Source organism: Aulonocara stuartgranti, assembly GCF_965226115.1.
Source record: "Aulonocara stuartgranti genome assembly, chromosome: 15".
NCBI classification, from domain to species: domain Eukaryota; kingdom Metazoa; phylum Chordata; class Actinopteri; order Cichliformes; family Cichlidae; genus Aulonocara; species Aulonocara stuartgranti.
In genome coordinates, this window is record NC_138951.1 from 27378655 (window position 1) to 27392709 (window position 14055).

General features: G+C 40.7%; 1 protein-coding gene across 1 annotated transcript; it reads right to left on the reverse strand.

Annotated features, from left to right (window-relative positions):
• Positions 1–6507: 6507 nt before the first annotated feature.
• On the reverse strand, positions 6508–12695 carry LOC309688739 (syncytin-A-like). The gene is made up of 2 exons (XM_082504676.1): positions 12365–12695; positions 6508–8037 (listed from the first exon to the last, which is right to left on the reverse strand). Exon 2 carries the CDS (start codon positions 7480–7482, stop codon positions 6523–6525), a length of 960 nt encoding a protein of 319 aa, XP_082360802.1. The 5' UTR covers positions 7483–8037; positions 12365–12695; the 3' UTR covers positions 6508–6522.
• Positions 12696–14055: the final 1360 nt, after the last annotated feature.

Below are 14055 nucleotides of genomic sequence, written 5' to 3' on the forward strand. Positions count from 1 at the left end.
CAACGTCACAGGCTCTAATATAACGAAGCGAAACATATTGTGCAGTGGTCAACAAAAACTACGGCTACCCAGCCCTCCTCTCTGTCAAAATCAAAACCAGTGAATGACAGACTGACAACGCCCTTTATGTCACCGCTAGCACCCACGTGATTCCCATAACAACCAAACAAATAAAAACCCAGTGATCATCAAAATTCAATACATTCAATTATGGCTCCTCCAATCATGACCTATTTATTTATTTAATTTTGAACACTTTGGAGTTCCATAGTAATTAAGTCATTAAGTGTGATTGGAGAAAAGGAAGTAAATGACCCAAGACAACAAGGGGTATCTTCACAGGGCCGTGCAGAGAGGTTTAAAGGGGCGGGTGCTCAAAGTTAAAAAGGGGCACATTGAACCAGGCTGAATAACAACAACACATTCATCAAGAATCTAATATGGGAAGGGCAGGGCTGTGTTGATCTGAGACTGTAGACATTAAAAAGTCCATAGGAGAGATGGTAGCTGATTAAACAAGTGTCATGAGATAATAACAAAATGCAAAGATTGGTGACAGCGCTTGGAACCATAAGGCAACAAAACACTGTGAGAAATAAACTCGGCTCTGCCTGTGAATCACTCTTTGCTTCTCTTCTTCCATCCCATCATTTCATATATCACTCTCCACTTGCTGTCTATCTGAGAACAAAGCACAACTTGCTATTGCAATAAACTATAATCTAATTATCCACATCTAACAACTCTTGCACTTAATCTAAAATAAAATGATGACAGAAAAATGTTATAGCCCTGCCTTTAGTAGCCTCCCACAGCTCCTGCTGTTTCCTCCTCATGTCCTTACCAGGCATGTCTGGATAATGTTATATCATGAGTAATATTTTTTTTTTAAATTCATCTAAATAAAACACACACATGCATGCACACACAGTGACATTTTAGACCTTCTTCAGAATACTGTATATACTATGGGCATCATGGTGCTGATCCACAATCCTTACATTATTATTTATTACTAGAGCTACAATAATAAAGCAAAGAGGGGGAAGTAATAAATATGAAATAATGTCATTATGATGATTCCATTTGTTTCACTATCCACTCTGTGCAGGGGCAAAGCTTATTACATTTTTAAACTGTAGAGATACAATCATTTTACTGCTGTAAAATCCAACTTTTGTCTTATTTAAAATATAAATCTAATATAATCTGCTTCTTAATGTATGTTCTTTAAAATACAGCTTGTGTTTTTAAATATATTATAATTATAATTATTATTATGTGGACATGCATATTAGATCATTTTTTAGTGAAATATAATCCCTCCAGAAAGGCAGGAAAAGCCCGGAAACTTACTTTAAAATTAAATATGTTTCTAAATACTTTAAAACTAAATATGTTCCCTAAAACGGTGGACAGAGCTACAGACCCATGACAGCCAGGTAGCCAGCAGCTATGACCAGCACTACTTGTGCAGTTAATAAAAGGACAGGTAATGTTTGTCACGCTGTTGCACACACAGCACGCTCGTTTGTTTCAGTTCCTCAGTTGCAACAAGACATCTTACCAACGTGTACGTAATAAGCTAATACTCCTGGGTGCTATACACTACAGTGTACGCTGTACACCTACTTACTGGTTTTGTCGCATCAGTCTGTGTCTCTGAGTTAACTTGTGTCTCTCCTACAGCTCCGGACCGCTAAAAATGCGCGTGCTCTTTGTGAGCTCGTTCCCGGCTCGTAACCAGCGCGTTCTGCCGTCAAGGGCGATCATTGGTTAAATGTGATCATGTGACTGATGCAAGCCAGATCCTTTTATTTAGCAAAACTGTGATTAATAGTTAAATATTATTGTTGAGGGGTACAGACAGGACTCCGCACGCACGCACACACACATAAAAAAATAATAATAATACTAATTTTTTTTTAAAAGTTACCTCAACAAAAGGGCACTTTGGGCACCCATCAGGAAAGGGGCGGGTGCTCAAGCCCCTCTAGCCCCCCCCCTCTGCACGTGCCTGTATCTTCATAAGGGGTGGCACTTGAGGAAATTTTGGATCTCAAGTCCATAACCTTATTTACAAAATGATTGAGGAAAGTATTGCAATCTTCATCAGAAAGTCACACAGCATGCTGAGTTGGAGGAGAAACAATATTGTTTATGGTATCAAATAGAGCTCTCGAATTACTTTTATGATGATTTATAAGATTATTGAAATAAGAGGAGCTAGCCTCTTTGACTGATTCATTATATAAGTAAAGAAGTAATATGTGGTTTGAATGCAAGCAGGTTTGCCTACAGCTAATTAAAGGCAGATCCAGCCCATAATACTGCAGCATGCAGTTTGTGATTTATAGGCTTTCTGCTGTTGAGTTGCAGTTTGATCATCTGATCTCATGGAACAAATGGAACAGGTGCAAACAGCTGTAAACAGCTGTTCTGCAGCTAACAAAATTAATTTAACATTTTCCAATCTACACACGTTCAAATACTCATTGAGTCTGTGTAGCAAATCAATGAACTCTACAGGCAGGTCACTAAAGGCGCAAAGCAGCAACAACCTTGACAAAATGAAAACTATGAAAATCACTTTTTGTTGCATTACAGAGTTCCTGGCTGCCGTTTTACAGATTATTAATTAGAACTTTTTTTCTTAATTTGAATTTCACAGCTCATATGTATTGAATAAGAGCACTCAGGATGTAGTGAGAAAATATATTTAGTTCAGGCTGAGTCATAGCAAACCTTTTGTCATGGTCCTGGGTCGTGTGACCCAGTGTTTTGTGTTTAGCCTATTTTGATGTTTATTGTTTGTTTAGGTTCTCTAAGGTAGTCCAGCCATTTGTATATATTACCCTTGTATTAAGTCCCTTGCCCTTCGTGTGTTTATGTCTGTGTGTCTTGTATTGTCAAGTTCATGCTGTCAGTTATGTCATCTCCCCTGTACTAAGTTTCCCTGGGTCGTGAGTCATGTCTGCGTGGTTATGTTTAGTTCTTGTCATGTCTAATTTCCATGTTTCCTGTTTTACTTTGTAAATCTGTATTCATGTCAGTGTATTCAGTTGCACCCTCCTGTCCTGTTGTTAGGTTCATGTGTGTCAGCTGTGATCCCATGTGTGGCCACTTCCCCTGATCATCCCTCATGTGTATTTAGTCTCTGTGTTTCATGTAGTCTGCGTCGCGTCGTCTGTGTTCCCACCCTCTGTGTTTCCATGCCCGGTCTGTTGTCTTCCAAGCCATAGCCTCACCTAGTGATGGCCAAATGAAGCTTTCCGAAGCACTGAAGCTTGTATTGAAAAACGGTTCATTACTCGAAGCTTTTCAACACAGTCCTCTCCGGTGACATCTGGTGGTGAAAATTTTGAAGAGCAGCTTGAATCTGCAAAATAAAACGGACTGCTCAATTATCACTGCTCACTCAAGAGTGGAGTTCTCTCTGATATTGGGCCACCGTTCCGTTGCTTTGAACATGTAATTGGTTTTGTTTTCTCGATTGGGGGGCTGAAAAAAATGTAATGCGTATCTGCGTAATACATTTTGATCAATAAACTTTCCCTATTTAAACATGCACTATGGTGTGGCCTTTCTTTGCTCATAACTCCTTGATGTTGGTAAATACAATAAGTGAGCAATATATATAATATACATATGAGAATGCACAGCACATTATGGAGTATGCCCCTGCTGTGAAGTCCTGCCTCCATCTACTTGTCGTTTAATCACTGGACAGCTGGACAGGTTCATACAAAATATTAGATTAGGCCAATTCCTATACATATTTTTGACCTAGGGGTGGGATTGATTGTGAACTGGAAAGGGAAAATGCTTAGGGAGCTGAGTACGGCTGCATCGTTACTGATTTGTAGAACCATTTTGATTCGATACAGGATCCGGTTCAATTTGATTGGAATCTGGAAAGTTTTGCCTCAGTCAGAAATATTACAATTCTGATCATTTAACAATATATATCCATAATTTCGTATCTATTAAAAGAAAGCTGACACATGTGAGACTTAATTAGAGATGTAAACAGAGAGTTATGAAACCTGCAGCTGCAGAAGCCAGCGAAAAAAAAGGAGGCAAACACAGCGCGGACCCGACGACACACCAAAATCTGATTCTGACGCGTCGGGTCCGCGCTCTGTGTTTACGTTTGTATGCAGAATCCGTAAACCTGCTCCCAGTTACTGTTTTAGCTGTATGGTGTTTGACGACATGTTGTGAGGTTTAACCTGAGATGCTGGCGTTTCAGGCATAATAACGTTAATTTACAAATCGACACGGGATTTTAATGAATCAATATCACTTTATTCAATTTAGCATGGATTGTAATCAGAAAAGCGATAATCAAAACCCACCCCTAATCAAGAACTTGCAAAGTAAAAACATGATCTATGTAAGGTAGCCCTTTTGTTATTTACATTTAAAAAGAGGATTAGTGTTACTGTGCGCTGGCTGAGTCTGTTTCTTTTCTTAGAAATAGTTTCTCCTGCCCTGGAGAAAATCCACTTGCATGGAACAGAAGAGGCTGTGGAGTGCAGGAACCACACTGCAAGCTGGTAGATATGCAGGTATTCCTGGGTCCTGCAGACTATCACCTAAAAACAATAAACAAAATGATTTTCTAAACTGTGTAGCAATGTAATAGTGTCAAATACATTTTTGTAGTCTTCATTAGCTTTAATTCACATGGAAGTGTTCCTAAAGTCATATGCTGTAATGATATTTACATTATGAAAACATGATTTTGGACATTTCAAGTTTTGCACTTCGGCAGATAAAATGAATTGAGCAAAATCAACTCAAAATATTCCCACACGCCAGAATGTCCTCTCTTCCTCGCTGGCTCCATATCTGTCAGTGGAATGATCACCTCGTCACTATCTGTCACCATCAACACACTCCACGAATCCCGTGGATGATTCACTTCCTTATATCCGTTTGAATCAGGTACCGAAGCAGTTACGTGCGTAATGAAGCTTCGGACGTCACTGGTCACGTGACTTTTGCCAAACGAAGCAAGCCTCGACACAGTGCTTCTGAACCAGTGTGTTGTTTTTTTCGACACACGCTCCGGAGCGTCAGCTTCAAGCGGGCCATCACTAGCCTCACCATAGTTTGTTCCCAGTTTAGGTTTCTGTTTAGCCACGCTATCCCTGCTGTGTTTGTACACCTTGTTTTCAGCCATATTAAAGGCTCGCCTTCTGTTAAGCTCACTCCCGTCTGCTCACTTGTGTACTGTTGGATTGTAGTGTTATTTTATGCCATGTTATACCCCGAATTAAAGATTGTGAATTATTATGTAGTTTTAGTTTGCATTATTCTCCTGAATTAGAAAAAGCTGATAACTATTGCATTAGTTAAACTGATTTGCATTACATTAAACTGCTGACTTGTTGTGAATGAATGACATTGTTTTATGATGCATTATACTGCTGAGTTATAAGAAATACTGTTCGCAGAGAGTTATTGTCTTATTTGTCTGATTAGAAGAGAACAGAATATGCTGGAGTTTTCTGCCCCATCTCAGCAGGAGCAGATAAACAGGGAGCCAAGGTCGTAGCTTAGACGCCGTGTGAGAGTGTTGGGGGAAAACTCTGTAAAAGACCCAGGAGAAATAAAGACACAATGAGACAAAGTTACTTTTTTCATCAAACGTGTACACGGGTGAGCTGCTAAGAACAACTCACACCATGCACAGTGGCTTGGTAATTTTTATAGGAAAGACAGTGAGAACAGGATAAGAAAATACAAAACAAATAAAATAAACAACTCCATATGTGGCGCTAGTCTCGTCAGCAGAGAGCTGGGAGAAGGCTGTGAGAGATAAAACAATCTAAAACAATATGTCCCAAAACAGTATGTCTTTGCTGAGAAAGTCTAAAAAGATTATTCTAAACTAATCTAACCATAGGCAAAGGGCAGACAAAAGGCATCTTTGTACATTTAAAAGAAGGTAAAGAAACATAGAATCATTTTTCCTGTAACATTCCCTCCTGTTTTAACTTATTTTAAATGTATACAACAATTGTCTATGAAGGTTATTTATTAAGTATCTTAGGCAATTTTTAAATTTTCAAAATTTTCAAAATGTCAGCATAGCAGAAATGGCAGTCATTTGGTCTAAAGAATAAAACAAAAGAAAATAATAAAAAGAAAAACATAGTAAATGAAAATCATAGTAAATGAAATAACAAGTGGAATAAACAAGAAAAAATAATAAAACTAAAACTACAAAAAATAAAAGGATGAAAAGTAAAATGAAAACTTTATATTTAAAAATGATGAAAACCTAATATGTAAAATGAAAACTTCAAAAAATACAAGGATGAAAACCTTATATTTAAAATGATGCAAACCTTAAATTGAAAACTTTATATGAAAAATGATGAAAACTTCATATTTAAAATGAAAACTTCAAAAAATAAAAGGATGAAAACCTGCATAACCTACTAATGTTTTAATCAGTGCGTGATCACTTGACAAGTCATTTTTAAACACCACGTCATTCATTAGCAGTTATTACAAGTTCTCCTCTAACAGAATTGCGACGGGATGCTGTTCTTCTTCAGGCACGGCAACATAAGCAGTCATTGTAGTTGTTATCATCTTTGAAATCATTACTCTTAGGCATGGCAACACACACAACACTAATATGAGCAGTGCTATCATGATGAGACCTAGAAGGAAAAATGGCTTTGCTACAGCAGCCAGCCATGAACCGCTGAACAGCCAGTCCAGCCAGCTTTGTGCTGTAGCTGCTCCAGGTGTGTGGTCAGTGACATATTTTTGCAGAGCGGTCAAATTCTGCAAAGCTTCATAAATGTCTCCTCCAGTTTCGTATCCATCAGGGATAAAAGTGCAACATGTTTCCCCGATCAGCTTGCAAACTCCTCCTTGTGATGCTGTTAGCAGGTCTAGTGTCAGTCTGTTCTGCAGCACCATCGTTCTGATGGCCTGCTGTTCTCCTGCTAAGGCAGTTCCCAGGGTCTTAGTCAAGTTGATGTGTCGTAGCAGAGCATATCGGTTGATCTCCACGTGATCCCGCACCTCGGCAACTCCAATGCCGGGGATCAAGCTCTGTAAGAATTTCACTCCTCCTCCCCAGATGCGAAACTCTCCCGGCACTCCAGTGTCCACGGTAATGCCGAAAGAATTGGGGGAGGCGATGTCCACTTCACGTCTCTGCCGGCTGCTTGGATGATGTGCAACACTTTGCATGAAGAAAACGTGATCTGATAATTCCACCAGGGCGCACAGACCTCCCCAACCTTCAGGGAGTGACAGATAAGCCTTGTTGCCACATAGGAAGTACCAGTCAGCCAAAACTCTGGTTCCTCTGCTGCTGGGTGCCGTCCGTGCACATCCTGTCTGGTACTGAGTCTTTGTTTGTAGTGGCATTCGGTAGCTGTAGTCGGAGCGACAGTTTAGGCCCATCAGCGTCGTGTTACTGGCACAGGTTTCGTTGAGTGAACAGTCCATACACTTCCTCTCGTTCCTCGGTGGGCAGAAAGTGTATATGTATTTGCATAGCAGTCAGTTTTATTATTCAAGTAAGCTGTAGTGTTCATAAACTGCCACCAGAAATTAGTGGCATAGCCATGGGGAAACTTGGTGTACTTTCCTTTGTCATACAGTGTCTGCCTTTTCTTCATATAGCGTGACTTATTGTCCCTCACGGAAGCAAAGATGAGGAGCCCGGCCATGGTCAGGGCCGCTGCAGTTGTTAAGAGCCACCACCTCATGACGACGGAACACACCCTCCTGTCGCGAGTAGACCCCCCGGCCAGGAAAGCTGACCCCTCCACCGGGCGAGATCACAACAAGCGGGCAAGCCTGCCGTCAGCTGTGTTTAGATGGCTTCACTGACTCGCCTGCAGTGACTCTGATGGATCCAGGATGGTCGTTCCGCAATTTTGCAAGCGGTCGGTGTAGTGAGGAGGACTTGGTATGGCCCCTCCCACCTGGGTGTGCTCCAGTTTTTCCTTTGGAGCACCTTGATCAGAACCCAGTCACCGGGCTTTAGTCTGCAAGACACTTGATAGACATCATTACATTCTTCGTCATTTTCCTACAACTTAGACATACATTTTGCTACTGAAATTGTATCTGCCTTTTTCACTGGGTAGATTTCTGGCCACTTTGAGAATACATCTATAACCACTAGGGTGTATTTTTACCCTTGGCATTCATTTAGCTCACTAAAGTCCATATGGATTGTGTGGTCTCAGGTTTCCCTGAGCATTATATTTTTGACACGTCATGCACGTTCTGACAAATTGTTTTGCTGAGGTTTCAAAATTTACAGTGTAGAATTTACAGTGTAGAAATGAGAGTTGACAATACTGGTCAGTCCCCCCGTTGACAAATGCGTACAGCCATGAGTCACTAATGCCGCCATTTTGTGGAGGAATTTTGGCAACACTGGCTTGCCATAACACATCATTAAATCGTTTGTCAGAACTGCACCGTGTTTTAGCCATTTTGCCTGCTCTGCTGTGCTTGCTGCTTTTGTTCATTTTTCAACACATCCAGTGGAATCTGATGTGTGTTTACTGCCATCAATGTCATGTTTGTCTTTTGTGCCGCCTGTTTTGCTGCTCTGTCAGCAAAATTGTTGCCTGTAGTAATAAAAGAGTCAGTAGGCTTTGTAAGAGGTTGGCATGCTGGTTTGCCAGTTGGTGTAATCATTCCTCTGTTATGCCAAATTTTTTGCAAAATGATGCACAGCAGAGAAAACATACTGGCTGTCTGTATGTATGTTCATTAGTTTGTCTTTGTGTATTTAGCTTTCGCGTATCACAGCTATCAGCTCAGCGCTCTGTGCAGGACATGAAGAAGAAAGTGGTTTTGCTTCTATTATTTTACTATCTGTGGTTACTGCGTAACCTACACAATTTCGGCCTGTGCTGTAAGGTCAAATGCTGTTCTCCTAGCTTCCACACTTGCTGATCATAAGGTGGATCTGGGCCTGGAGTTTGTTTAAATCTCAGAATGTTGTGATACTCGGTCGGTTTCTGGCACTCAGGTGTAATACCAGAAAAGAATGGCATGACTGCTATCTTAAGTTTTGTCAGAGCGTCTCTACCTAGCAAATTTACTGGACACGACGGGTCATATATGCATTTAATAAAGCACCTGCGGCCACTTGCTGTGTGTACTAGTTCTAAAAGGGCAGTTAATTGTTGTGCAGTTGTGTGGCCTGAAGCTGACTTTACAACTAATTTGTCCTCTACTCCTACAATCTCGTGGGAAGTGACCTTCCTCTCCACGGTTCTAGCAGGCGTTGTCTCTATGTTATCTGCTGTTTCTGCGTGGCTGTCTGCAGCCTTGGTGTTTGTGACTTTGCTCGCCTCTCTGTTCCTGATAGCCACCTGCGAATTAGTGTTTTAGTCTGTTGTCAACAGTCAGCCTTATTTTTAAGTTACAGAATGCTTCTCCTTTTTTGTTTGTCTTGGTTTGGGAGAATAGATGCAACACTACATTTTCACTTAAGGCAGTTTTGAATAATTTCTAGTTTTTCAAACAATTCATGGATCTCACACATTTCAAACTTTCAAGTTACGGTTGTTTCCCATTTATACAAATATATATATTTAACTTTGCATTGCTCACAGCTCATAGCTCACAGCTCTAAACCTAGGCATTTTTCAATCATATGCCTAATCACTATGTGTCACTGTGATTCTCAAGTATTGTCACAAGTTCGTTTAAATTCGTTTCCAAAACCAACAAAATAATCAAACAAAAACAAAAAACATAAACGTGTCAGGACACAAAAGAAAAAAGAAAAATGCTGCCACCCGAACAAGGCAGAAGTCTGCATATGTTGGCTTTTAATAGCATGCAGCTTGTAACATGGTAGACTAATGTGCCTGTGTTAATTCAGCTCCATATTATTGTGTGAAGTTGCACTGGGTTGGGAGTGGTTTTGTGGTTGTCACATTTTTGGTGAGCCAATGGCTGGAATGGCGTTGGACTAATTAGAGGCAGGTGTACTTGATTGCACTGATACACTGGTCTTCTTATAGCCCACACTACAAACACTGCTGTGTTGTTTTGTCTCTCTGTGCAGGTATGTAATGTGATGAAATCAGATATGTTTGGGATGGACGGGTTTTGCCCTATGAATTTTATATTAGGTGTGTCGTTTTGTCTCTCTGTGCAGTCCAGGGCCTATTATATGCCACAGCCTAAAGGCAGCAGGGTTGCAGAGGCTTGAGTGACCACTGACTATATGCTTGCAGGGTGGTGGGTCTCCAAGGACAACTTCTAACCCTGTTAAAGGCAACATGTGGGGTGCAACTTGGCCGTGTGGCATAGCTGGCTCTGGCCTTGGGACTGTGTGTTTTTATACAATTCTTAAGTGGGACACTGGACTGTTTTATCTTTTATCTCTTGATATATTTTTTGTCAATAAATTATCTTTTAGAATTTTATTGACTGACATCTTTTTGCCCATGACTGAGACGGTTGGTCAGACCTAGAGTCTTTCTTTGGGTGTGTTACAGCAGCTTCTGCTCTAAAAGAAACAAATAAATAAAAAGAAAAGAAAATGTGGAACATGCTCATCAGCTTAGCAGTGTCTACATATTTAATTCAGCTTCTCAATCCTGTAGTTTTAGCTGTTGTCTACAGGGTTTTGCTTATTGGTTGTTATTGTAGGTGTGCTCTATATCTCAGCAATGTGTCATTCTAGGATGATAAGTTTCAAGCTGGTCAAGTGCCTCTCTGCACTTCATTAGTTTAGTTATTCTCTGTATTGTCTGCATCTCACATGTCATTACACTGAGTTTCAGCAAACCTTAAGCTTGATGCAGACTACTGCTTAACAATTATCCACCTCACATCATAACCGATTAAGGTGCCTCTTCATATTAATATTATGTCATTGTTAATATTATCCTCTTTGTCTTATATAACAGCAATAGCATATTATAATATTTTATCAGTGTGTACCACTATACTACTACTGAGCCAATTTGTTAGTTAGGATCATCTTATTCAGCAAACAGATAATTTAGAATTCATCCAATCTGCGGTCACATTTGTTCTCTCTGTTGCATGGCGGACCAGGCAGTTCTATTATAATATATTATTTATATTTTATTTTGTATCCATCAAGGGCTTCAGATGACCTGCAGAATCATCCTTTTCCCAAGGTGGAGACAGTTACCTTTTCACACACTGTCCTTGGCTGAACAATGACACAGCCTTAATATACCTTATTTATTTTATTAAAATATTTTCGTGTGAAATATTTGCTTTATATTCATTTTATACATGCTGGGCATGGTCATCATGCCAACTGTGTTTCATTGTTAATATCACTTTACAGGTTGTTATCCTTGCTATTATTAATTTCAAATACTCTAAAGATAATTTCTACTGTAATTTTCCCTTTGTTTATCTTTATTTCGTACTTTTTATATTTATATCTACTCAGTGGGGTCTGTTTTCAACCCTTTTAAACTACTTCAAACTACTTTGATCTCTAGTTTTCACCTAATAAGGGATTATTATGTTCTTCCTGATATGGGTGTTGCTGCAGATGCGGCTGCAGGAATGGGTGATGGTTTACTAAAAGGATTGTGGGAACTGCACAGTGTCTCGTCTTCTGGTTTTACTAAACTGGCAGTTGGATTCTGTTCTCCCGACTGTTTATATTTTGTTTTCTTAAATCTCTCAGTTTACAGACACTGTTTTTGTCCGGCGTCTGGACTTTTCTTTTCTCACCACTGCTCGTCAGCAGGAGTGAGTTTTAATTTCACTTGCTTGATTACCCATCTTATTTATGTATTTACTTATTTTTGTTTAAGTAATATATACACAATACAGCTGCTATCACCTTCGCTGGTATTAGAGACGAGAGTGGTTGCTCACACGCCCTTCTACTTTCGGACTATTTCCAAAAGCGGTGTGAACTTTACGAGACGGAACTCGACCGTTCTCTCAACTCACCAGCACGTCAGTGAATAGCAGTAAAAGAAAAACACAGTAGGAGCAGCTCAGTCTCTTATTGGACCGTGAAAATTCAGCTTGCTCCGTTAGTTACAACAATACACACATACATTCACACTTATTCGCGCGATCGGAACCCTTATAATAAGGGGAGCTGCCAGTCTTTCTGTAGACGAGCTACTTATTCCCTTGACCCAGCTGGGGGAGCTACTCAGAGCTCCAAACCTAACCCACAAGAGTGGGGAGCTTCCAGTCGACGAGCTCCAAGCTACCAGCCGACGAGCTACTTTAAACCCACAGAAGTGGGGAGCTTCCAGTCTCGACGAGCTACTTTCGCTATTTTAAATTCCCTGAATTTAAAATACGTTTTTACGCAAGATTGTGTCAGTGTGTCTGTATCTACCTGGTCAGTGTCGCCGGGTCTGGTCCACCTCGATCGGGCCCCACCACCGTGGGTCGCTTTCTAAGAACGTTGGCCAAGACTCGAATTTAACGCCCTTGGTCTTTGACCACACACCTAGTGTGTGGGCTGTCGACAGACGAACAACGTGGACTGGTCACGGAGATGGGACACGATGGAGGCGCTCCGGCTCCGAAGGACCAAGAAATGTTGGGGGAAAACTCTGTAAAAGACCCAGGAGAAATAAAGACACAATGAGACAAAGTTACTTTTTTCATCAAACGTGTACACGGGTGAGCTGCTAAGAACAACTCACACCATGCACAGTGGCTTGGTAATTTTTATAGGAAAGACAGTGAGAACAGGATAAGAAAATACAAATAAAATAAACAACTCCATATGTGGCGCTAGTCTCGTCAGCAGAGAGCTGGGAGAAGGCTGTGAGAGATAAAACAATCTAAAACAATATGTCCCAAAACAGTATGTCTTTGCTGAGAAAGTCTAAAAAGATTATTCTAAACTAATCTAACCATAGGCAAAGGGCAGACAAAAGGCATCTTTGTACATTTAAAAGAAGGTAAAGAAACATAGAATCATTTTTCCTGTAACAGAGAGAAAGCATGCGAATGTTTAGGCTTTTTATGATAAGGTGGAGGCACCAGACGCTATAAAAGTTTGAGCAATGCTCCACCATTTTGAGATCTGAGGCTGTCTGCATACAGTGTCCATCTCCCACGCGTGTGATCATTAAAATCATCGTTTGACTCAACCCGGCCGGACCAGTGTTGTTATTGTGGTTTTTTCTCTTGTTTCCATCCCCAATTTTGAACTCGTAACAGTACGCACCTGGGTCCATTACACACACCACCGCACGGCCTGTCTCTGCAGACCGTGACACCTTTCCTCATCAGGTTTAACTGTTAATTGAACGTCTTCAGCTCTGGGACTGACCAGAACGGACAGATTAGAAAGAGTTTTTCAGAGGGACGGGTTCACTAAAGCTCAGGTGTTTGGACATGTACAGGCTTGTATTTTTGACAAAGGATGTTGAAGCTGGCAGGGAGGATGAAAAGAGGACCTCAAGGAAGATTCATGGATCTACTGAAGGAGGACATGCAGAAGCCTGCTGTGTTGGGGAGGATGTTAGGAACAGAGTGATGTGGAGACAGATGATTCGCTGTGGAGACGATAGCAGCCGAAAATTGTGCAAGAAGTGGTCTTGACCATCTGTTGCAGACACCGACAGATGAAGTCCGCTCCTGGGGTGCAGTTCTCTGTGGGTGAGTCCACATGGTCAAAAAACCACAGGCAGGCGTCCTCGTGGTCGCTGTGCGACGACAAAACACTAGTGATGTGCGGATCGATCCTGAAATATCGATTCCTCCGATACCAATCATTTATGTTCTAGAATCGATTCTCACATTAAAATATCGATATTTTAGTAATTTAGGGTAAATTTGTAGTTTATCATTAACAGGAACACAGTGGAAAGAAACTATAACATTCGGATTGTCTATATTCAAAGGAACTACTTCCTCTTCCGCCTTTCATAGTCATGTGCGAAATACGGCTGTATAAATGTCTCGCAGCCCCTTCACAACAATGGCTGAGCGTAATTGTGTGAACGTATTTTACCTCCACAAACAGCTGAGACGTGGTTTGCAATACATGTGGCAAAAAAGTGAGGTGTTGTG

Bases quoted from the DNA above. Each gene is read 5' to 3' on its own strand.
- LOC309688739 (XM_082504676.1), bottom strand. From the start codon at position 7,482: ATGGACTGTTCACTCAACGAAACCTGTGCCAGTAACACGACGCTGATG.